The 24631-nt window shown below is 43.8% G+C and overlaps 1 protein-coding gene across 1 annotated transcript in view; it reads left to right on the forward strand.

Moving 5' to 3' along the window:
* The window catches only part of aco1 (aconitase 1, soluble), a 131333-nt gene that overhangs the window by 101551 nt on the left and 5151 nt on the right, over window positions 1-24631 (forward strand). The window contains exons 15-20 of the mRNA XM_084335159.1: window positions 4901-5025; window positions 6311-6415; window positions 10838-10980; window positions 18893-19040; window positions 20642-20764; window positions 21696-21881. Of these exons, the coding sequence (XP_084191285.1) occupies window positions 4901-5025; window positions 6311-6415; window positions 10838-10980; window positions 18893-19040; window positions 20642-20764; window positions 21696-21881 (830 nt within the window). The remainder of the gene's footprint in view (window positions 1-4900; window positions 5026-6310; window positions 6416-10837; window positions 10981-18892; window positions 19041-20641; window positions 20765-21695; window positions 21882-24631) is intronic.

Raw genomic sequence — 24631 nt, forward strand, 5'->3', positions numbered from 1 at the left:
GGCGATTTGTTAGTTTTAAGATTAGATATTGTCCTGTCTAACTCCTCTATAGTGATTTCTGCAGTCATAATTTTGTTCTGCATTTTGCCAATTGAGGGCAGGTCAAGAGATCTCAGGAATGCAATAGTGGCTTCACTATCTATTTGTGCTGGTTGTGTATATAGGTTTTTGTAGTATGATTCAAAGGCCTTCTCTATATCTCCCAAATTACTGGACACTACTCCAGTTAAGGGATCTTTAATCTTATTAATTGTATTTTGTGTCTGTTGCTTTCGCAACCTTCTGGCCAATAATCTAGTAGCCTTTGGGCCTGATTCATAATATGTTTGACGTAAAAATCTAGATTTTTTCTCAATGTCATCTTTATAGACTTCGTCAATCAATTTTCTTGTTTCCCTAATTTGCTGTAGCAGCTGACTAGTTGGAGTATTTTTATGCTGTTGCTCTATAGATGTAAATTTTTGGGTTAGATCCTGATATTTGCGTTCTTTCGTCTTCTTCAGTGTTGCTGTGATGGCAATCATTTTCCCCCTTAGCACAGCTTTTGCGGCATCCCAAACAATCACTGGATTAACCTCACCATTGTCATTAATCTCTATATATGTTTTTAATTCGGTCCTAATACTTTCAACAATTGTTTTGTTGTTCAATATTCCTGTGTTAAGCCACCATAGTGTGTTCCTTGGCCTACTATCCAAGTGTAAAGTCATATAGACTGCAGAGTGGTCTGATATGTCAGTAGTTCCCAAAGTACAATCCATTATCCTATGTCTATCACCTCTAAACATAAAAAGATAGTCAATTCTTGAATAAACAGAGTGAGGAACAGAATAGTGGGTGTAGTCTCTCTCAGATGGGTGGAGATCTCGCCATACATCAAACATTCCTAAGTCTGTGAGTGAAGCATTCATTATTTTTGTCTGTGGAGTCCTGTTCACCCTATGGCTTGTAGTGTCCAGCTCACGACTAAGAATAGTATTAAAATCTCCCCCACAGATTAGTATCCCCTCAGACTCCGCTGCTATCAGACCAAATATGAATTTATAGAAACCTTTGTTGCTCCCCGGTGGGGCATATACATTCAGCAGCGTAACCAAGTTGCCCTCTAATTTGCATTTTATCATGACATAGCGTCCTTCCTTATCATTAGTTTCTGTCATAAGTTCAACATTTTATGAGTTAGGAATTAGTATAGAAACACCTCGTTTATGACCCGATCTAAACGAGCTATAGAACGTATTCCTATATCCATATTTCTTGAGTTTCTCGTGCTCCATCTGAGAGAGATGAGTTTCTTGCAAAAAGATAATTTGAGCTTTTTCACGTTTCAATTTGGTTATGACTTTGCTCCGTTTAACTGGGTTAACCAGACCATTTACATTTATAGATACCACCTTAAAGTTTCTACTCATCTGTGCTTTAACAACTTAAACCTGACACTGTCAACCCGGAATTCACACATTACTAAACATGAACAGTTAGACATATACACATAGAGAACAGGTGTAACATTAACAAAAACAATACTTGGCTTCCAAAAACAGACGTTCGCTGGCCATCCCATGGCTTAGGTCCCGTTGGGGGTGGGGGGATAGACTCCACTCAAGTGCAGGCCCCCGCGGAAAAAAAGGAGCTATAAAAAAAAAGAAAGTGTCTAGTCTACCTACAGGGTGCCTGAGTGACTCTCGTCGGTCTTTCAATAATCAAGTGGAGTCTGTTAAACTATAAAAAAGGGAGACTAATAGTCATCCAGTCATTTGGGTCAAGGGGCTATTCAGCGTTCACGTGAATAGCTTAGAGCTAGTCCACATTAGATCCAACAAAAACTCGGAACGTCTAGCGTTAAGCGAGTCAAAACAACACAATACAGCCCATAGTCTGCGACATATTCGGGCAGTTCACTCACGTCACGTTGACTTAACTCACCAGTCTTATTATGCTATGTATTTCTCACCCTGAGATTCATTTGCTGGTGGTACATTGAAAGTCCTGCAGTCTGTTCTTTGCTCGTTGAGCTATTCCTCTCTCCCTCTCGCTCGCGTCTCCCGGGTGTCTCTCCTTCCTACCAGCGCGCTGCCACGGTTGTCCTCGCTGTAGTCGCTCGTCCTGGTCTGTTCTAGCAGCGCGGGGGGCTGGCTCCTCCACAGCGACTCCTCTCTTCTTCAGATCCTGTGCGGCTTCCTCGGCGCTGTCATATGTACGTGTGCCGGAGTCCCAGTGGATTCGGATCTTAGCGAGGGGTGTCTGGAACCGAATCCCGTTTATTTTCAGTGCCCTTTTGATGCCACCATATTCTCTTCTCCTCTGCATCACCGCCGTTGCGTAGTCATGGTCAAACGACAAGCGTTTGCCCTCGATCTCGATCTTCTTCTGCCAGGCTTTACTGATGACCATCTCTTTGGTAGTGAATTGGAGGAAGTTTATTATAATCGACCTAGGTGGTGCATCGGGTCCTGGCTTTTGAGCCAATGCTCTGTGGGCCCACTGGATCTGCAGGTCGGTATCTGTCGGTAGTGAGAGCTCAGCTCTTAGCAGCTTATCAATAAACTCCGGGAGAGGGCAGTCTTTCTCCGTTCCCTCTGGTACGTTATAGATGCGCATATTTGTTCTTCTGGACCTCCCTTCCATGTCCGTTAGCGCTTCTTGCATGGCTCTCTGCTGTTCCAAAGACATGAGGAGTGTTTCCTTGACTGTCATATTCCATGTTTCTGTTTCTCCGATGCGCGCCTCTGCCTCGTGTATTCTGGTGCTTTGTGCTTTGGCCTGTAGTGCGTTAGCTCTCAGTTCTTGATTAATTTCCTTTTTAAAATCTTTGAGTTCTGTCATCAGTTCTGTCTTTAATTCTTCATGTGTCGTTTTCAAGTCGTTCTTCAGTTCTGTCTTAAGGTCGCGTATCTCTCTGCTAATGTTGGCAAGTCCCTCTTGAATTGTTTCAGTCGTGTTTTCACCGCCGCCATCTTCACCCATGTTAGTTGATCTTACTTTGTCCATCTCGCCGTTTTCGTCGTCTTTCTCCTGTTTTTTACAATTCCTTCGACTCCTTCGACTCATAGTTTATGTCCTCTCACTTATTTCCGAGTATTTCATTATTGTTTGAGCTTTTCTTTTGAATTTGGAGAGGTTATCTCAATCGACCGTCGGGAGCTACAACTTCAAGCAGCCATCTCGTGTGCCTCTCCCTACGGAAGCCCACACCATTCTGTTTTTAATATTGTGATATTATTCATGCTGTGATGTGAATGCCGTCCATATTAGTTTACCTTCAATGGAGAAATGCATTAAATAATTTTTATGCAAAAAAAGTGTCCTCTGTTCTTTCATTTCAGCATTATTTATCGCAGAACATTCCATTGTGGGCAGAGTGTATGCTTGGTTTCATTCCAGCCTTGCCTAAACACCAGCTGATGATTTCACTAATTGGCTCACCTCTTCAACTAACTCACCTGGTGCAATGTATAGTTAAAATGAAAACTTGGCCCACGATGGAATGAGTTTGAGACCCCTGGTCTATCCCTTTCAAAAAAAAATGTACTTTTACTTTTGAGTACTTAAGTACATTTAAAAGTAGGACTTTTTGACTTTTACTCAAGTGTGTTTTTAGCCAGATACTTTGACTTTTACTTGAGTCAGATTTTGAGACGGTACCCATACTTTCACTTAAGTATAATTTCTGGGTACTTTTTACACCCCTAAATTGTAATGAACCAAAGGAGAATATAAAAATAAAAGGTTAAAAGCATTCACAGTCTGTGGTGTCATATGGTCGGGGAGAGCGTTCCACAGACTGGGAGCAACCAAACAGAAGGCCTGATCTCCCATGGTACAGAGCTTGGTCCTGCTAGGCATTGTCCAACTAACACCTCTCCCGAAGGCTAACCGGTCGTGTCCGCTTCCATTCATTGTGCAGCCAGATGGCTTTCTACTGAACGCACGGAGAGGAAACTGGTATCTATCTTCTTGTCTCTCTCTGGAGAAGACTGTAAGCTAATTTCCCCAAAATGTTGTTGTGTTCCTTTAAATATATCAGGTGTTGTTGTCAGTATTTGACACCATGTCTGCTGGCTTTGTCTCCCCGTTCAGCTTCGAGGTGGTGGGCTACGGCTGCATGACCTGTATAGGAAACAGCGGCCCCCTTCCAGAGGGAAATGTCATGGACATGGTCATTTTCAAAGGGCTCCATTGACTTCTCACAAGATATCCGAATGAAAATGGGCTCAATAGAACCACACAAGACCCTTCTGTTGGGGCTAGTGACCTGCAGAACTACCGTAGGCCTAAACCTTTTAATTTGTTCATGGCCCAATTTTTTCCTGCTCCAAATTATCGTTTTTATATTAGTCTTTAAAAATCCATCCAACCTCTAATTTTAATAAACTTAATTTGTATAGCACCTTTCATACAAGAATTGCAGCTCAAAGTGCTTCACAGGAGTAAAAAAAAAGACGGGCATAAAATTGGCAGATCAAGATAAATGCATAAAGTGCAGACTTAAAATTAGGCATAACAAGTCAAGATAAGGCAGAACATTAAATCACATACCGGTAGTTTTTCATATTGGGATCTAACATCTTAATATGCCTCTTTGTTTACTGTTTGATTGTCACTGATGCACATAAAATAGACCATGAAATTGGCAGATACACATAAAAGAAAAGGTGCTTCAGCACAGCAGTATTTTAGATGTGAATTTCAGTTCTGAATTACTTTACAGAACAGCAATAAGTACGGTACGTCTACTTAAGGTTTTATTGTTGTTTATTGTTTAATGTTTAATGTTTTATTGATGATACTATGATTATACATAGATTTTAAAATGTTTCTCCAAATTGATTTCATCCCCTGACCGTTTCCAAACCTTTTGATTATTGATCAAAGTCTTCTCCTGCCCTCTCTGTTCCAGCCGTCAACTCTGAAGGGAAGGAGGTCTTCCTGAGGGACATCTGGCCGACGCGGGAGGAGATCCAGGCCGTGGAGAGGCGGTTCGTCATTCCGTCCATGTTCAAAGAAGTCTACGAGAAAATTGAGGTAACGTCTACGCTCGACATCCTTTTGTGTCGATTCCTCGCTGTAAGGTGCCATGGCAAGAGCTCGTCAGCAGTGTTGTAGTCGAGTCACTAAATCTCGAGGTCGAGTCTCGAGTCCCCAGTGTTCGAGTCCAAGTCCAAGTCACCAAAGAAGAGCCTGAGTCGAGTCCGCGTCATCAAGGTTGAGTCCACTCCACTCTGGCAGTCAAAGAGCTGACATACAAATAAAAAAAGGTCTACATTAAACATAAGTGACACAGCGGTCACCATTTCAAAGGGAGTTTGCCAAATGATTAGGGCCTATTACAAAATAATAAATAAAAGAAAATAACTATCGATTAACAAGTTCGAGTCCTCGTCTGCACCTTCCGAGTCCGAAGGTGTCGATGCTCAAGTCCGAGTCATCAGTGCTCAAGTCCACGTCGAGTCACTAGTCCTGAAAATAAGTCCAGGACTTGAGTACTACAACACTGCTTGTCAGGGTTTACCAAAGGCACTCTTAATGCAGTGTTGGGAAGATTAAAACATGTCCCCAAATTACAAGTATGATGAAGCCAATTATGAATAAAGCAATTATCCAAGGAAAGTGAGTTGATGGTAGATATCCAGGGTGAATAGTAGGGCTGGACCAAATGTAATTTCTAACCATTCAGATATTCTGACGTGGTAACGATCAAATGTTTATATTTGGTTCTAGCCTCTATGATTTAAATGAATCGATGATTTTCAACCTTGATCCTATCGTTCTGTGAGGAGGACGTGATAATCGAACGTAAAACTTTCCGACGTGGGGAGCTCCAGTAGCTCACCGCATATCTTGGCGCTATTTCTGCGTCGGGGAAAACCGTGCTGCGTCACGGATCTGGTGGACTCCGAGTTCGATTCCCGGACCCACCGTCATTTGCCAGAATGTCTTCCCCTGCTCTATATCCTGTTTCACCCTGTATCTGTCGGTCATGCTTGACCAGAAAAGCGATAAACGCTAAAAAATAAAGTAAAAAAAAAAAAAAAAAAACTGTTCTGTGTCTCAAGAGCGTCATATCTGAGTAAACTGACCACTAACATTGAATGTGAATCTAAGCAGGGGGGGAACTATTCTAGTAAAAACAATGTATGATATATCCTAAACAATGCACTGTCCTTCAGATAATAATTATCACATAATAATAGCGGACACTGTTTCTGACTCATAGAGCAGAATCTTCAACCATACATGACACAGCAATACAATTTGTATCTAGATGTCTGACGAGGGACAGTGACGTCTGAATGTGCTGTTTTTGCAGAATGTGAATGAGCGTTGGAACTCGCTCCATGCTCCCTCTGACAAGCTGTACACATGGGACCCCAAATCCACCTACATCAAGTCTCCACCGTTCTTTGATGGCCTGGTAGGTACAGATGTTACCAGATGAGATGGGAATGTTATTGTCCAGATGAGATGAGAATGTTATTGTCCAGATGAGATGAGAATATTATTGTCCAGATTAGATTAGATGAGAATGTTATTGTCCAGATGAGATGAGAATGTTATTGTCCAGATGAGATGAGAATTTTATTGTCCAGATGAGATGAGTGTTATTGTCCAGATGAGATGAGATGAGTGTTATTGTCCAGATGAGATGAGAATATTATTGTCCAGATGAGATGAGATGAGAATGTTATTGTTCAGATGAGATGAGAATGTTATTGTCCAGGGCCCCGTTCCCCGTACCTGGCTAACTGAGTTAGCCGGATAATTTTCAGCATAGCTTGACTTAAGCCAGACCTTTCCATTCCCCGACGCTCGATTGTCTAAATCACTATGACAACAGATCAAAAAGTTTGAACCTGGTCGAGGGCAGGGTTAAGTTCAGTTAGCTGGATGAACTATGGCCACACCCCCGCAAAGAAATCCCAGCTCCCTTCCTGAAATATTTCTCAGTCTAGATCCCATTATGCCATTCTGAATTATGTTTTTGTGCTTCGTTTGAAATGTAAAATAATAGGTCTGCAGTAACGCTGATAATAAATCATATTCAGCCTATGAATTTACTTTGTCCTATATAATGCACGTCATATTTATACGGATACGGCGCTCGCGAGTCGCGACACACACAGTTATTTTAATAACGGACTAAACGGATCATTGCAAATGTGAATCCCGCTGGGATATTTTTAATGAATGAAACCTATCGGGTGTTTGGCTCTGATTAGTTTAATATTCTTCGCTGTGTATTTGCTTAACGGAGCACCCGGATGCGTTTCATTCAAATCAAATCAAATCAAATTTATTTATAGGGCCCGACAACACACGTTAATGTCCCCATGGGCCGTACAGGTCTTCTTTAAACAAGTCAAGAAGACAACATAACAATAAGTCAAGAACAGAACAAGAACACCATAGGGTCCAAACATTTTTTAGATGAATGCAAATAAATGAAAGAATGCAAGCACTCCCAGACATACCCCACGCGAAGGTAAGGAAAAACTCACTAAAACCTAACAATAGGGAAAAAAAGCTCCACAGGCAATGTGGAGGAGAGAAACCTTAGAAGGGCCGTTCAAGGGGGGATCTCCCTTCTTAGATGTCGGTGATAGTAGTGTTGCAGACGGACAGTTGGTAAGCATGCACTCATGTGTGTGGTGAGACACAGATGAGTGCATGCAATAGCAACTGTACATTTTGAAAAATTAAAGATAGAGCTAATAGCGATAGCAACTGAACATTTTGAAAGATTAAAGATAGAGTTGATAGCGGATCTATTTGAGGCACAGGGGCGGCGCAAGAGGGTCACGTCCTCCCCGTCTTAGTCACGGGACATTCAACACTCCGGTCGTTGCTCAGGGACAGCCGGAGACAGGGGGAAGGGGGGTGGCGCAGAGAGGGTCGCGAACTCCCCGACATCATCGCGGGACATCCGGCACTCCGGTCACCACTACGAGACCTCCGAAGACAGGGGGGCACGCAGAGGGGGTCGCAATCTCCCGGCCTTCGTCACGGGACGTCCAACACTCCGGTCAACACTCCAGGACAGCAAGTCATAGGAAGACAGGGAGACGGGACAGGCGTTAGACAGCTCATGAGATTGTAGTAGGCGGACATAGCAATAGATACAAGTGGTCGGCATATATGTGAATGGAGTAGATATATGAAGTAAGCGTATTATGTGAATAGAATAGAAGTACTTAACCCAGCAATGAAACCGCGTTGACTGTTAATCTGTTAACAGTCTGTTAATCAGTTGACAGGACCACGGACAGACGGCGGTGAATAACTGATCCAATGCCTCGGAGGTGCATGTAGAGCAGTCACTACAAGCTTGGCCAAGACCCCAAGGCATCCATCACCTTGGTCAGCGCCAGGAGACGGGTACTCAGAGAGAAGGGGGAGGGAGGGGGGGGGGGGGGGGGGAGAGGGGGGGGGGGGGAAGAGTTAGAGAGTTCCCATGTTTGTGGTGCTGCAAAGGAGCAGACATGTAGTACCCTGTAGTGCCATGTAGTACCCCGTAGTGCCATGTAGTACCCTATAGTACCCCATAGTGTCATGTAGTACCCCGTAGTATCCTGTAGTAACCTGTAGTGCCATGTAGTACCCTGTGGTGCCATGTAGAGCTATGTAAGCCATGTAGTACCCTGTAATGCCATGCAGTACCAAGTAGTACTCTGTGGTACCATGTAGTACCCTGTACCCTAACTAAACTACCCTATAGTAAACTACCCAGTGGTACCATGTAGTACCCTGTACCATAACTAAACTACACAGATTAATCTAAAGGTCAGTCCCCGACCAGGTGAGATCAAGGTAGGTTAAAGGAGAGAGAGAAAAGATGAGTCTTAAGCAGGGATTTAAAAGCTTCGACAGAGCAGGCGCCCCTGATGACGGCAGGTAATTTGTTCCACAGGTAGGGAGCGCGGTAGACAAAGCTCAAGCGTCTATGCGCAGATTGTGGATATGAATTATGAGGAATCTGAATCTGTGGAGTATTTAATTGTATCACTGTGACAGTGTCACACGTTATTGTGATATTTTAACTGGGATTAAAATATATGAGGAGATGCGCTGTTTGATGGATTTGATGACGTGACGTGACTTGATAAATTGAATGAGCCTTTGACGTTTTTGATGAATGAATTTGAGAAAATGCATTTATCTTTTCAAGCACTGTTATCTGATGATGAACATGAGGTGTCACTGGTATAAACCAAATGGTAATCAATTCAATGCATGTATGGATTAGGTCCGAAACAGATTAAAACCTGATTAATAGTGTAACTGCAAGCCTCCCTCCAAGCCTCTCTTTGGAAACCATGTATTTATATAGTACATAATACCTAAGCACATATAGATATCCTCATGATATAATTCGTATCAATTAGATATACTATTTGGGCTTGTTTTTATCATTATTCTGAAAGAGCTGAACTAATTATTTTCGCTAGCAAGATCTCATTTGATTATTCATTCCATAAGCCTATACTGCCAGCAGGCACGCCCATTCTGCAATCTGTTAATAAAGTTTTAAATCAATCAATCAATCAATGCCGTTAGAAGATCAGGATTTCTGCTATCGACACTTGCTGTCTTTTCAGCTGAGGTGGGCGCGCGCAATTATCCTGAGTCTCAAGTCTGGTTCAAATGAACGAGACTGAATCCACCTTCGAGGAACAGGAAAATCCCGGATTCAAACATCGGGTTAATTGAATCTGGATAATGGGACTCTTGATCGACTTAGTTGAACCAGGTACGGGGAATAGGGCCCAGATGAGATAATAATGTTATTGTCCAGATGAGATGAGAATGTTATTGTCCAGATGAGATGAGAATATTATTGTCCAGATGAGATGAGAATGTTATTGTCCAGATGAGATGGGAATGTTATTGTCCAGATGAGATGAGATGAGAATGTTATTGTCCAGATGAGATGAGAATGTTATTGTCCAGATGAGATGAGAATGTTATTGTCTAGATGAGATGAGAATGTTATTGTCCAGATGAGATGAGATGAGAATGTTATTGTCCAGATGAGATGAGAATGTTATTGTTCAGATACGATGAGAATGTTATTGTCCAGATGAGATGAGATGAGAATGTTATTGTCCAGATGAGATGAGAATATTATTGTGCAGATGAGATGAGAATGTTATTGTCCAGATGAGATGAGAATGTTTTTTTTAATAAATATTACTTGGCAGGAAAGCTAGCACCTGTTGGTAATTCCAAATGTTTATTGGGAATGTTACAACAAAACTATAGACCTGGGGAGTTTTAAGAATGTTTGCCTATGGTCTTTTACCATAGGAGTTTCTCAAAGTAGTCTGTTTATATGGTTCCACTTATTTAATTGATATGGTTCCACTTATTTAATATGGTTCCACTTATTTAATTTATATGGTTCCACTTATTGATGTGAGCAGAGACAAATGAGGATGCCATCAAAGTAATTCTGCTCTTGTGATTGATTCAAGATTGCAGAGTCATATGGGTACTGTAGTAGTTACCATGGAAACAAGTAATGATTACCATTGACACTCGCCATGTCACACTTGATGTCACACTCAATGTCACATTTGATGTCACACACAATAATTTAATGTCACACTCAATGTCACATTTGATGTCACACTCAATGTCACATTTGATGTCACACAATGTCACACTCAATCATTTAATGTCACACTCAATGTCACATTTGATGTCATACTCGATGTCACACTCAATGTCACATTTGATGTCACACTCAATGTCACATTTGATGTCGCACTTGAGAAGAAAGTCCCACCCATACATACTGATTTCTGTACATCTTAGGATATTCTTGTGCTTGTTTCAGACCAGAGAGCTGCTGCCACCCAAGTCCATAACTGATGCCCATGTTCTGCTAAACTTCGGTGACTCTGTCACAACAGACCACATCTCTCCTGCCGGCAACATCGCCCGCACCAGCCCTGCAGCGCGCTACCTGACCAGCAGGGGGTGAGTGACCTCCTCTGGGTTGGGCATTGACACTAAGGGGGCTTTCACACTAGCCATTCGGGGTTGACTCATAGCGCGATCGCACCAAAATAGGGTGTGATCGTCCCTGATGAGAACGCCCCCCCCTCCCCCGTTACCGGGGACGCTGATTCGCTCCAAACCCGGACCGCTGGAATAGGTGGTCTCGGGTGCGAACCAGCGTCCCCGGCGACGGAGCGGGGGGCGTGGTGTGCAAGCTTGTACCAAAACACGGAAGAGGCTTGCTGTATCAACTTGCTGACACACGTCATTGCTGTCCCGATCAATTTTTTTTGCTCCGATCCGATCATGTGATTTTGAGTATCTACCGATACCGATCTTTCCCGATCCGATCCAAAAATATATATATATTTAAAAAAATATGTATTTTTATTAAATTTTTTGGCCCAATTTCTCACATTACATTCACCCTGAATGTTGACGTTATTCAGGTGAAAAGTTAACTTCATTCAAGCGAGGCATTGCAATCCTTGACATAAATCATTTGATGTATAATTAAATCAAAGGAAATGCGTTTGGGTCTGAGAGTGTGGCTGGTCTGCTGTTCTGAAAATTGGTTTGTTTTGGCAAAATTCTTCTGCTCTGTGTGACAATAAATAAATGAATGATGATGTGCAATTTAAAACCAAAACTAAGGCCTCAGTATGAGTTTAAGACGTGAACATGGTCATGTTTGTTGAATAAAAAAAAAATAAAATAAAGAATCCCTATTTTTTTTTTTGTCGATCCCGATCTTCGGAAAATCACGTGATCGGCCCTGATCACGTGATCGGATCGGGACATCCCTAGCTTTCATGCTTGCTTGAATTTTGGGCAGATAAAAACATACAGCAACAACTGGACAATACCAACAAAAATGATATTTATGGGCAATTTGGCGAGTTCAGACCTCAACCAAACAAGCATGTTGAGCCTCACGGCTCAGTGGATGAAAACATGAAGCCACGTTACAAGCCCAAGACTTCCCTGGCTCGCATTAGGCCTGGCAATTTTTGTTGCTATGTCTTAGGGGTGGGAATCGCCAGAGACCTCGCGATACGATACTATCACGATACTTGAGCCGCGATACGATAGTATCGCGATACTCGATATATCGCGAATATTGCGTTATTATTTTTATTTAAAGGGGAACTATCTTATAAATGGCCTTTTTCAGTGTTTAGCATTGTTTCCTAGCTATGTGGACTTATATTAATATGATCTATGTCTCTAATTCTCATATTGGCGCATTCTTCCAATTCTCATCTCACAATATTCACCCTCACTGAACTGAGTCATCTGAAAATGTGATGATTTGTGATGTCAGAGAGACACCGCTGCATGTTAATGTCCCAGATGCTTCGAAGGCCACACAGAGCCCAGCCTCAAAACAGCTTAAGATCTTCAGGTAGAAAAATGCTGTTTTTGAGGACTTGATTAGAAATATAAAACAATGAATTAAAAAAAATATATAATTATAGAGGTGTTCCATAAACTCACAGGAATTGTGTAAAAGTGCCCAAATAGTGAAAGAAATAGTAAAATAGTTCCCCTTTAAATTTTTTTATCAAATTTTTTTTTTTTTTTACTGCAAAGTAAAACTGTCGACATGTTTTATGTAATAAAATAAAGTTCAGTCTGTTCATCTCACTTCAATAATTTTTATTGCAGAACATGGTATTTTCTCAAGCAGACAGATGTAAACACTGTAATCTGTGTTGCATGTACCTGACAAACTGAACTGTTTGTATTACAGTCATATTCCAACTTAACTGAATGCACATGTGTGTGTGGACTACTGTACTATTACAGGTATTGAAATGAACAATGCAACTTCCTTATACAAAAAAAAAACTAGCGTCAGCTGCTAACCCTGGAAACGCTCAAAGCGGACTCCACGACACAAGTTCCATTCGTGAGAAAAAGGGGGTGGGATGACGCTTGACAACAGAGGCTCAAAGATTCATATTTATTGGTTATTCATTTCTTTATATCGGGCATCCAGTTTCCATCACCGTGCGTTCACCTGCTCGTGTTGACGTTCGAGAGTGACATCATCGCCTACGGCAGCTTACACGCTCAAAACGCAAACCGTAAACAAAAACCGGAGCGAACCAGACTGCAGTGTGTACACAAACCAGAGGGAGGGGGGGGAGTTCGCACTGGAGTTCGCACTCGGGACGGAGCGAGGACGGAGCGGAGCACCCGTTCCTAATGAGGAAGCCCCCTAACTCTATCTGGCTGCACGTTAGCCTAGCTTAGCACAATGAATGGAAGCGAACAGTGCCGGTTAGCCTTCGGGAGAGGTGTTAGTTGGACAATGCCTAGGGCTTAGGCTAACCGGCCATGTCCGCTTCCATTCATTGTGCTAAGCTAGGCTAACGTGCAGCCAGAAAGCTAATTTCCCAAAATGTTGGCGTGTTCCTATGTGACAGGGGCTGTCCAATAAGCACTTACAGATCTGTATATTTGATATATATATTATGTATATATGTGTGTGTGTGTGTGTGTATGTATTTATGTATTTATTTAGTGGAAGAGCGAGTTAAAATGCAGTATGTGTATAAATCTGCGGGAAACCTGAGTCGGCCCTTCTGAACAGAGGCGTTCCAGTGGGACGTGTCTGTTTTTAAAGAGCTTCAGACTTGGCTGATGGAAGGATCTTAGTGTTCTGGTTCATGGAAGGGTGGGAAACCAATCGAGGCTAAGTGCAGTTGTGATGCAAACGGGAGACGATCTGAACCGGCCTGTAAAACTGATGGAATCCTTGTCCTCTCTGCTAATCCAGCAGCAGACACGCAGGTCTTTTTATTAATGAGGCACAAACAAATATGCTCTGTATTTCTATAAATATGATATAAATTCCCTATAGGTAGAGAAGTGTGGAAGAATTAACCATGACTTGGACCATAGTTGTTGTTATAAGTTTATTAGCTTACAACCCTGGAGAATTGGCTTGAGAGACCCGGCGAAAACACCTGGCCAGGGGGGGGGGTCTCATAATGTGCTCCTCCAGATATTGGAAATGTAGACCTTTTATAGTCCAGAGAAGAGTGGTTGTGCCCCGGGTCAAAGGGGTTGTGCCCAGGTCAGAGATGGGGTAGATTGGGTTGGGGGAGTGGAGGAGGGGTGAGTTAGGGGGGGACATATTCTACAGAAGGAAATGTTGATATTGGAGCAATATGCCACCTTCTGTCATTTAATACAATTTTTTACCTCTTTTTATTTATTGAGCATGTATGCTCTTCATCAGCAATAGCATGTTCTGCTCACAGTTCCTGCCCCTAGACGAGAGTGTGCCGTTGTTAATAGTTATGATCCAGTCAAGAAACCTGGACTTACACTGGCGAGTATATTTTAAAGTTCAAGTCAAGAGTTTTATTTGTCACGGCATACAAGCATACAGTGAAATGCGGGGGGTCTTGCCCGCAGCGATTGTGCAATAATACAAGTAATAAGAATGACATAACGGGTATATGTACATCAAGTTTACAAAAAGCATGGTAAGACATGCTAAGGTCCTGCGATAGTGCAATACACTGGTTAGCTACGGATGAGGCACTGGGTCTTATGTACACTACTATACAATGCTATATGATGATGGCGCCGCCCCGACCGGCTGCCTCTCTGTTCGCTCCGTCGAGACTGTGTTTACTTTTGTTAATATTTATAGTTTTAGAGTTTTGTGCGTACCAACTGTTGGTGCATTTAATGTATATGACCGTCAGTCACTCATAGACATTGGATTACGGGAAACTTACCAACTGGATTACTCGCTGGATCAGCTTTCCGAACCACACCAATGGCCTGAAGAAATTCTCCGGAGACTAGGACCAGACCCTTTGTTCCCAGAGCCCAGGAAAAGACGACGAGGAAAGAGGGCTGGGATCCGAAACAGGCTGAGATCCAGACGCCACCGAACACCACTTCCCAGTATATTGCTAGCCAATGTACAATCAATAGACAATAAACTGGATGACATCCGAGCAAGGATTCAATATCAAAGAGACGTTAGGGACTGCAATGTCCTTTGCTTCACCGAAACATGGCTCACACCGGAGGTTCCAGATCACGCAATTCAACCAGCGGATCACTTCTTTATCCATAGAAAGGATCGGACATCATCAGAGTCCGGTAAACAACGTGGAGGAGGTATTGCCTTCATGTTTAACAAAAATTGGAGTGATCCAACGAACGTGAAGGAATTATCCAACCACTGCTCCCCAGAACTGGAATATATAACCATCAAGTGTCGTCCTTTCTTCCTCCCGAGGGAGTTAACGGCGATCGTCCTGGTCGGAGTGTATATTCCACCGCAAGCCAGCAACAAGGTTGCGCTCTCCAGACTACACGACGAGGTAAATAGAATACAAGTGGCTAACGTTAACGCCGCCATTTTAGTACTGGGAGATTTCAATAGCGCCAATCTGAGAAAGGTATTGCCCGACTTCTATCAGCATGTGACTTGCAACACCAGAGGCGGTAACATCCTAGATCACTGTTACACGCAATTTAAAGGTGGCTACAAGGCTCATTCTGATAGTGGCTTTGGCAAGTCAGATCACGCATCCATTTTCCTTTCACCAAAGTATAGACAGAGAATTAAAAGTACTCCCGTAGTCTCGCGAGAGGTGCAGAAATGGGATCTGACGTCAGAAGAGACGATCCGGTCAGTGTTTCACCACACAGACTGGATTGTGTTCCGCGACACAGATAACATTAATGCCTACACGGAGACAGTGCTGGACTATGTCTGTACTAGGGTGAAAGAAACAATCCCCACTACCAAAATGAAAGTTTACCCAAATCAAAAACCCTGGGTAGACAAATCCGTCCGTGAAGCTCTGAGAGAGCGCACCAAAGCATACAATGACGGCCTAGTGGCAGGCAACATGAATGACCACAAGGTGGCGCGACACAACGTAAGGAGGACAGTGTCAGAGGCCAAACGGCGCTACAGGGATAAAATTGAACTCCAGTTTGAACAAGCTGACTCTAGAGCTATGTGGCAGGGGCTCAAAACGATGACAGACTACAAAGGCGCCTCCCTCAAACTGAACAGTGACATCTCCTTAGCAAACGACCTCAATACCTTCTATGCAAGGTTTGATGCTGGTAATAACAACACCAGCTCACAAGCCTCGGCAATGGGGGGGGGGGGGGGGTCGGCTGCTGATGGAGGCGCAGTGTTCAGGGTAACAGAGCATGAGGTGAGGCGGACCTTTAAAAAAGTGAATATCAGGAAGGCAGCAGGTCCGGACGGCATCCCCGGCCGCGTCCTAAAAGTCTGTGCCGACCAACTGGCCCCAGTATTCACTGACATATTTAACCTGTCCTTAGAACAGGCTGTCATCCCCACCTGCCTGAAGAAGTCCACTATTATCCCTGTACCCAAAAAATCCAAGCCTGCTTGCCTCAACGACTACCGCCCTGTAGCTCTCACCTCCATAGCCATGAAGTGCTTTGAGAAGCTAGTAAAGGGCTACATCTGCTCCTCCCTCCCCATCAACATGGACCCCCTGCAATTTGCATACCGCCCCAACAGGTCCACGGAGGACGCCATATCCCATGTGCTGCACACAGCAGCATCACACCTGGACAAGAGGCAGGGGAACTATGTGAGAATGCTATTCATCGACTACAGCTCGGCATTCAATACCATAGTCCCCTCCATACTCATAGCCAAGCTCAGGGACCTGGGCTTGGGCTATGACCTCTGCCAGTGGGTCTTGGACTTCCTGACTGGCAGACCCCAGGTGGTGAGAGCAGGCAACTGCACCTCCTCATCCATCACCCTCAACATAGGGGCCCCCCAGGGCTGTGTTCTGAGTCCCCTCCTCTACTCCCTGTACACACACGACTGTGTGGCTCAGCGGAGTAGCAATACAATCGTCAAATTTGCTGACGACACAGTGGTGGTGGGCCTGATCTCTGCCAACGACGAGAGGGCCTACCTGGAAGAGGTCAAGGTCCTGGCGGGATGGTGCCAGGAAAACAGCCTCTCCCTGAACGTCAGCAAAACAAAGGAGATGATTGTGGACTTCAGGAGGTCGGGGGTCAAGGACTACAGCCCCCTCAGCATCGACGGGGCACCGGTTGAGACAGTCAACAGCTTCAAGTACCTCGGAGCCTACATATCCGAGGACTTGACATGGACCACACACATTAACAGTGTGGTGAAGAAGGCACGACAACGCCTCTACTTCCTCAGGCGCCTAAGGAAGTTCCAAGTCAGCCAGAAGATCCTTAAGAACTTCTACTCATGTACAATAGAGAGCATCTTGACCGGCAACATCACCTCCTGGTTTGGGAATAGCACTGCAAAAGACCAAAGCAGACTACAAAGAGTGACACGTTCAGCCGAACGCACAATTGGAGGGGGGCTCCCCACCCTCCAGAACATTTACTACAAGCGTTGCAAGGGCAAGGCTAAGAGAATCATTAAAGACTCCAGTCACCCGAACAACTGCCTCTTCGAACTGCTGCGGTCAGGCAAGCGATACAGGAGTCTCAAGGCGAGCACAGAAAGACTCAGAAGTAGCTTCTATCCCCAGGCCATCAGGCTGCTAAACGAACAATGAATGAACACTACACAACAACAACCACCAAACGCACATAGCACACACATCCACACGCACACACCCACTTTAAACAAACACACTGTAGCACCCACTCCACACACTTTATAGCACACACCCACTTTAAACAAACACACTGTAGCACCCACTCCCCACACTTTATATTTATGGATGAAGGATTGCACTACAACTCGTACACCTTACTGTAAATTGTACCTAAAATTGTACCTCATCCCATTTCTGCTTTGCACTAGATAGTACTGTACATTAGTACACTGCATAGTATTGTGTATTGTATATTATATGGTAACTCAGAACATTGTACATATGTCTATACCGAACACTGTGACCTCATTTTCTTCTTCTAAATTCATGCTATATTATGTTATTATGTTATTTGATACTATCTTGTCTAGCACAGTCTCTGGAGCGTAACAGTAAGAAGCATTTTGTATGAAAGTATTCTGTACTTCTGTATGACAACTATTAAAGAACTTGAACTTAAAGAACTTGAACTATACTATACAATCTACAGTTATACTATGTGTCCTATATCCATCTGTTTACTATACAAGAACCACTCCCGTTCTTGTTTTTAAAGTGACCTTTCATTGTGTAAAGTGACCGTTGAGTGTGAGCGTGTGCAGCATGTGTGCGTGTGTTCATGCTAAAGTGACTGCTAGTGTGTGAGTGTGAATGCAAAAGTTATAGGCTGTTGAACACAAAGAATGATAGCGACACGAGCGCAGCACAAAATATTGTGGATGACTGTAGCCAGGATTAACAATATACAAAAAAACACAGGGTGATATACAATGGAACTAAATTAATGACAGGATAATCAAGTAACTTCAAACTAAAGTGTTTTTATGACCTTCCAACGGGGTGAGTCAGTTTTAAACTGGGGCAACAGTGGCTAGGGAGGTAGAGCAGTCGTCTGGTAATCCAGAGGTTCCCGGTTCAATTCCCGCTCCTCCCGGGCAGCACGTCGGAAGTGTCCTTGAGCAAGACTCTTAACCCTTAATTGCTCCTGATGAGCAGGTTGGCACCTTGCCTGGTTGCCTCCGCCTTTGGTGTGTGAATGTGAGGAACAAATTGTAAAGAGTTTTGGATAAAAGCTGTTGTATAAATGCACCATTTAAACTGAGTCAATATTTGTCTTGTTACTACCTGCATTGCTTTTACACTTTTTCTTATTCTCTGCACTGCTTTTATTCTGTCTTATTTTACTGCTGTGAAGCACTAAGCTGCAATACAAATAAAGTGTATTATTGATTATTGACTCTAATTTGACTCCATTATTTTGCTTGGGGCAGCTTGAACCCACGCGACTTCAACTCCTATGGCTCTCGGCGCGGCAACGACGCGGTGATGGCCAGGGGCACCTTCGCCAACATCCGTCTGTTTAATAAGTTTCTCAACAAGCAAGCGCCTCGCACTGTTTACCTGCCCACTGATGAAACGGTGAGTCTCTGATGCACCTCTGCATTGCAGTTCAGGTGTTTGTTGTTGACTTTTACTGAATGTTTGACAAAAGCGCACATTTTGATTTGGAAATTTGTATTTTTGTACCAAAGAAATCACTAGCATAAATTGCATTATTTTTCAGTGGTGCAAAGCACATACTTGGGCTACAAAGTTTTCATTCATACAAAGTGTTTTATTGGGCGGCTGATTGGCGCAGTGGGCTGGGTTCGAGCCCAGCTCTCGGCGTTGCTACCGGCTGGCCGGTTGTTCGTACTAACACAATTGGCAAGTGTTAGAGGGTGGGAAAGCCGGTGGGTGGGGATTGGACGTTGTGGACAGCGACTCCTACAGGTCGGTTTGGTGACGCCGGTGCGGCGGAAGCAGGAAGTAGCGGGGGCAGCGTGAGCCTCCCACGCGTGCGTCTATACTTTCCGTAGCCGCATTTCTGCAGGACGCTCTCTGATTGGCCACTGACTGACACTCTCTGATTGGCCACTGACATGCTTGCCCAATCGCGTGACGAGCTGTGTCTTTTCCCATTTCCGCGTCGAACAGCCTGCAAACTACCTGGCGTTCTATCGCCATGCTCTAAGACAAACTCTAACCTTAACCAACTTCGGAAGAGTGCCTAAGCTTAACCGTCGAAAGAACTTGCCGTCACGCTCTAAGACAAACTCTAACCTTAACCTACTTCGAAAGAGTGCCTAAGCCTAACCAGTGTAGAAACTGCATCGGCCAATCAGAGGGCGTCCTGCAGAAATGCGGCTACGGAAAGTATAGACGCCCCACGCGTTACTCCTCGCCACAGAGTTCGAGCTGCTGCGGTGAAAAGATGCGACAGGCTGCCTCCTCGTGTACCGGAGGGGACACGTGATGCAAGCCTTCTGTCCTCACTACAACCGACCAGTGGGAGTCATAGTCTAGCAACGTTCAAGACGGGAGGGAAGAATTGGATAATACGAAAATTGGGTTGGGAGAAAAATAGAAAAATGGGGAGAAAAAGTGGATATAAAAAAAAAGAAAATACAAAGTGTTGTTTTAGTATAGACCACTGCACTTCCACGTTACATTGAGAGAGCGGGGGGAGACTATGAATGAATGTGGATGCGAGCCTTGACATTAAGTGGTTGTAGCTGGGGGTGCTGGAGACATGATCCAATGCCAGAGTCTCCTGAATACAGAGACACCAATCCCAAGTCGATCGGCATTTTCTCGGCCAAGCTATAGTCACTTTTCCACACCTACTTCTGAACTCTGCATGCGCAGATTGCCCTCGGAGTCTCTCTGGATTGTCCAGAGATCTAGGGTTATCAATCTGCGCATGCGGAGTTGTGACTATAGCTTGGCCGAGAAAGTGCTTACTTAAGAGACTCGGGCGTATAAAAGTCTATTGGATCATGTCTCCCGCACCCCCACAGCCATACCTACAACCACTTAATGTCAAGGCTCTCATCCACATTCATTTTCTCCCCCTGCTCTCTCTCCCATGATTTCAGAATACCGGAAGTGTTGCGGTGGTCTATCGGTATTGAATGCAATAGTGGTGAAAATGTTGAAACGATACCCAGCCCTAGTTCTTATTGTCCCCATGTGTACAGCTGGATGTGTTTGATGCTGCAGAGAGATACCAGCAGGCTGGGATACCTCTAATGATCTTGGCGGGGAAGGAGTACGGCTCGGGCAGCTCCAGGGACTGGGCTGCCAAAGGCCCCTTTCTCCTGGTGAGGGTTCATTTATTTTAATGTGATCTTTATTTACCAGGGTAGGTTCTGTTTGTAACCTTTATTTACCAGGGTAGGTTCTGTTTGTAACCTTTATTTACCAGGGTAGGTTCTGTTTGTAACCTTTATTTACCAGGGTAGGTTCTGTTTGTAACCTTTATTTACCAGGGTAGGTTCTGTTTGTAACCTTTATTTACCAGGGTAGGTTCTGTTTGTAACCTTTATTTACCAGGGTAGGTTCTCTAACCTTTATTTACCAGGGTAGGTTCTGTTTGTAACCTTTATTTACCAGGCAGGGTAGGTTCTGTTTGTAACCTTTATTTACCAGGGTAGGTTCTGTTTATAACCTTTATTTACCAGGGTAGGTTCTGTTTATAACCTTTATTTACCAGGGTAGGTTCTGTTTATAACCTTTATTTGCTTGAGTAAAAATATTTAGTTACTGGCTACCGCAGCTCCAAAACATCTGAAGAGGAAACGCTGCACCGTTTTTAACTTTTAAATTGAATAACGACTCAATTAATTATTCCATCTCCCTGTAACCTCTAGGCGTCCCTCGGGATTCCTACTTTCATTCATTCATTCATTACATTTATATACATTCATTACATTTATATAGCACTTTTCTCAGACTCAAAGCGCTCCCCACAATGTAGGGTGGAAATTGCCTCCTTCACCACCACTGGTAGCACCCAACCTTGGGCTACGCAGGCTCAATGGCTGTCATACACTGGCACCAGGCACACATCACACTACACAATGGCTGAACGGCTCAGGAGACAGGGATTGATATCAGCCAATTAAGGGGAAGGGATGATTAGGTGGCCTTGATGTCAGAGACCTGATTGGATTCCTACTTTTAAAAACAGTGGCATTATGAGGATCCCAAGACAGATGTTCCTCTTTAGCGTCCTCTGTGCTTTGCGTCCAGGGCATCAAGGCAGTCATAGCGGAGAGCTACGAGCGCATCCACCGCAGCAACCTGGTGGGGATGGGGGTGATCCCGCTGGAGTACCTGGCTGGAGACACCGCGGACAGCCTGGGGCTGAGTGGCCGCGAGCGCTACACCCTCACCCTCCCTGAGAGCCTCACGCCCAGGATGCTGGTGGACGTCCAGGTATGTTCCGTGTCGGGGCGTGGTTAAAGACGGGGCTCCCTAAAACCTTGGTGTCTAATGTATACACCCACCCCTACCTTCACCCTAACCTTATCCTCTTGGTGTCTCATGTATAAGCCCACCCTAACCTTATCCTCTTGGTATCTCATGTACAGTATAAGCCCACCTTAACCGTATCCTCTTGGTATCATGTATAAGCCCACCCCTACCTTCACCCTAACCTTTTTTAGTGTAAAACGACCGCATTGCTTTTTTCTTTTTACTATGAGTATGATGACTAATCAATAGATGTCGGGGGCGACGTGGCTCAGGAGGTAGAGCAGTTGTCTGGTAATCCGGAGGTTCCCAATTCAATTCCCGGGCAGCGTGTCGAAGTGTCCTTGAGCAAGACACTTAACCCCTAATTGCTCCCGATGTGCAGGTTGGCACCTTGCATGGTGGTGTGTGAATGTCGGTGTGTGTGAATGTGAGGAACAAATTGTAAAGCACTTTGGATAAAAGCTGTTGTATAAATGCAGCCATTTCTGCCTAAAAATCCCCCACACAAGACTGGTGACGAAGGGAAACCGGGCTTTCTCAGTCGCAGCACCAACCCTCTGGAACAAGCTCCCACTCAACCTGAAATCTGCAAGCACTCTACGTAGGGCTCCAGACTAACTTTTTACATTGGTTGCACCAGTGCGCCTAACCTTTTCATTTAGGTGCACCAGCACATAATTTAGGTGCACCCAAAAAATGTCACCATGCCTTTTGCCGCTGCAATAATACATTTTAAGCGTTACCTTTACCATTACCTTTTTTGTCAGTTCCCATACACATTAGCAGGGGTGTACAGTGCGACATATATATCGCACGTGCTACAGCAACAGCAGTCTGTGTGATGGATGGATTTACTTCAATAGCACTGGTGCGATAGGGATTCGGTTCATATAGATACTCTTATTTTGAAAATCCTGTAGCGGGTCTCATTTCTGCTCACGCGCAGCTCCAGCTAGGCTCCGAAAGCTAGCAACGTTCAGGTGCATATGATACTCTTATTTTGAAAAAACTCTTGTGACAACTCGACGAGTCATATCCGCGCTTCTGCAAGCAGAGCAGCGCGTTGGTCGGTTGTTGCGCACTGCTGCGTTAACACAGCAGTGCGCCTACACGTCCCGAAATAAGTCCGTGGTGTTTTTTTTTTCTCGCAACGGGTCAAATGCATCTACATGCTTTGCACCGTCGCCATTCCTTTATGCGCACATCGCCCGAAATTAACGTTTATGTACCATGAATGAATGAATGAATGAATGAATGAATGAATGAATGAATGAAAACTTTATTTAACAGATTGCAGAATGGGTACAATACAGTACGGCTCATTACAATCACTACAACGTTAGCAAGCTAACAAGCTAATCCTGATCAGAGGCAGAGCCAGCAGACAGTGTGGACTGGGGTAAGGGAAATGGGGGGGCACTCTCTCCCCTTCCCTGTGTGCGTGCGTGCGTTTGGAAAGACGATGAAGTCACTAGTCATGACTCAGGACAGGAGTATATTATAGTAAACTGAGGATGGACAGATAATGTTGATATTCAAATAAACAAGTTTCGAGAGGAGTGGAAGTTTGAAGACAGACTAGACTACAATATGATGCGGGGGTGGTGAGTTGAAACAGTGTGTGTGAATGAATGAAAACTTTATTTAACAGATTGCAGAATGGGTACAATACAGTACGGCTCAATACACACAATTGTTAAGGGGATGCAGACCAGAGAAAGACGTTTGTCTTGTTTACATCAGGGTCCCCCATTGTGTGTGTGTGTGTCCCCCAACCGACCCCACTTCTATGTTTCAATAAATTATTTGCATTTAAAACTATTAACGCTGACTCATTCCTTCAGTCCACTCAAAATTATGCTAATATTCCTTATGTTGTTTATGATATTAATTGAAAATAGCATATGAGAGTATCATAGTAATAATAACACATGGCGATATACTAAATGACAGCCAAACATGGCACTGCAACTAAATAACACAAATACAATAGGCACATTTGTGACTGTTACAAATATAACATGTTTTATACTTGTGCTACAAGATTTTGGCCTGTGCTACAAAACTATCAACCTCTGTAGCACCAGTGCTATGTGCAAAAAAAGTTAACGTACAGCCCTGACATTAGTAATTTCTTAAGATGGTATGTAAATTATTGTAAAAAATTGCGTATTACAGATAGCTCACAAAGTCCAATCCTTCACTTTTTTATGTCTATTTTAACACATTCAGCTCAGCTCCAGTTGGAGCTGTCCCCAAGCCTGTTTTTGGGATTCGAACATTCGCCAGGGTTTTTCGAATGGACGTTTGTCAATGTTCACACGCACAATATATGCTTACCTAGGATTTGACTTGATTCAACAACCGCCCGCGAGGTCCACCCATATAGGGATTTATCATTGGGAAGATGGATTATCGGCTATTGTAACAATTCTGCCTCATGAATGAAAAGCTTTCCATTTTTGCACAAAGCGAGTTCCCTTCTAACACTAACATTATTGTTTAAGCATTTTTGGTTGAAATAAAATTCTGCGTTTTCTTTTATGATTAATTGCGAATATTTTCATGTTGAGCTATAGATTGTGGATGAATATGCACAGAAAGGTACACCATGCAAATGTTAATGCTTTATTTGTTTTAAATGAGACGATTTAGAAATAGTCAATGGGGAATTACATTACGTTTTCAAGATGGTGGACCGGCCGCGTCTA

This window comes from Notolepis coatsorum, assembly GCF_963971535.1.
Source record: "Notolepis coatsorum genome assembly, chromosome: 1".
NCBI classification, from domain to species: domain Eukaryota; kingdom Metazoa; phylum Chordata; class Actinopteri; order Aulopiformes; family Paralepididae; genus Notolepis; species Notolepis coatsorum.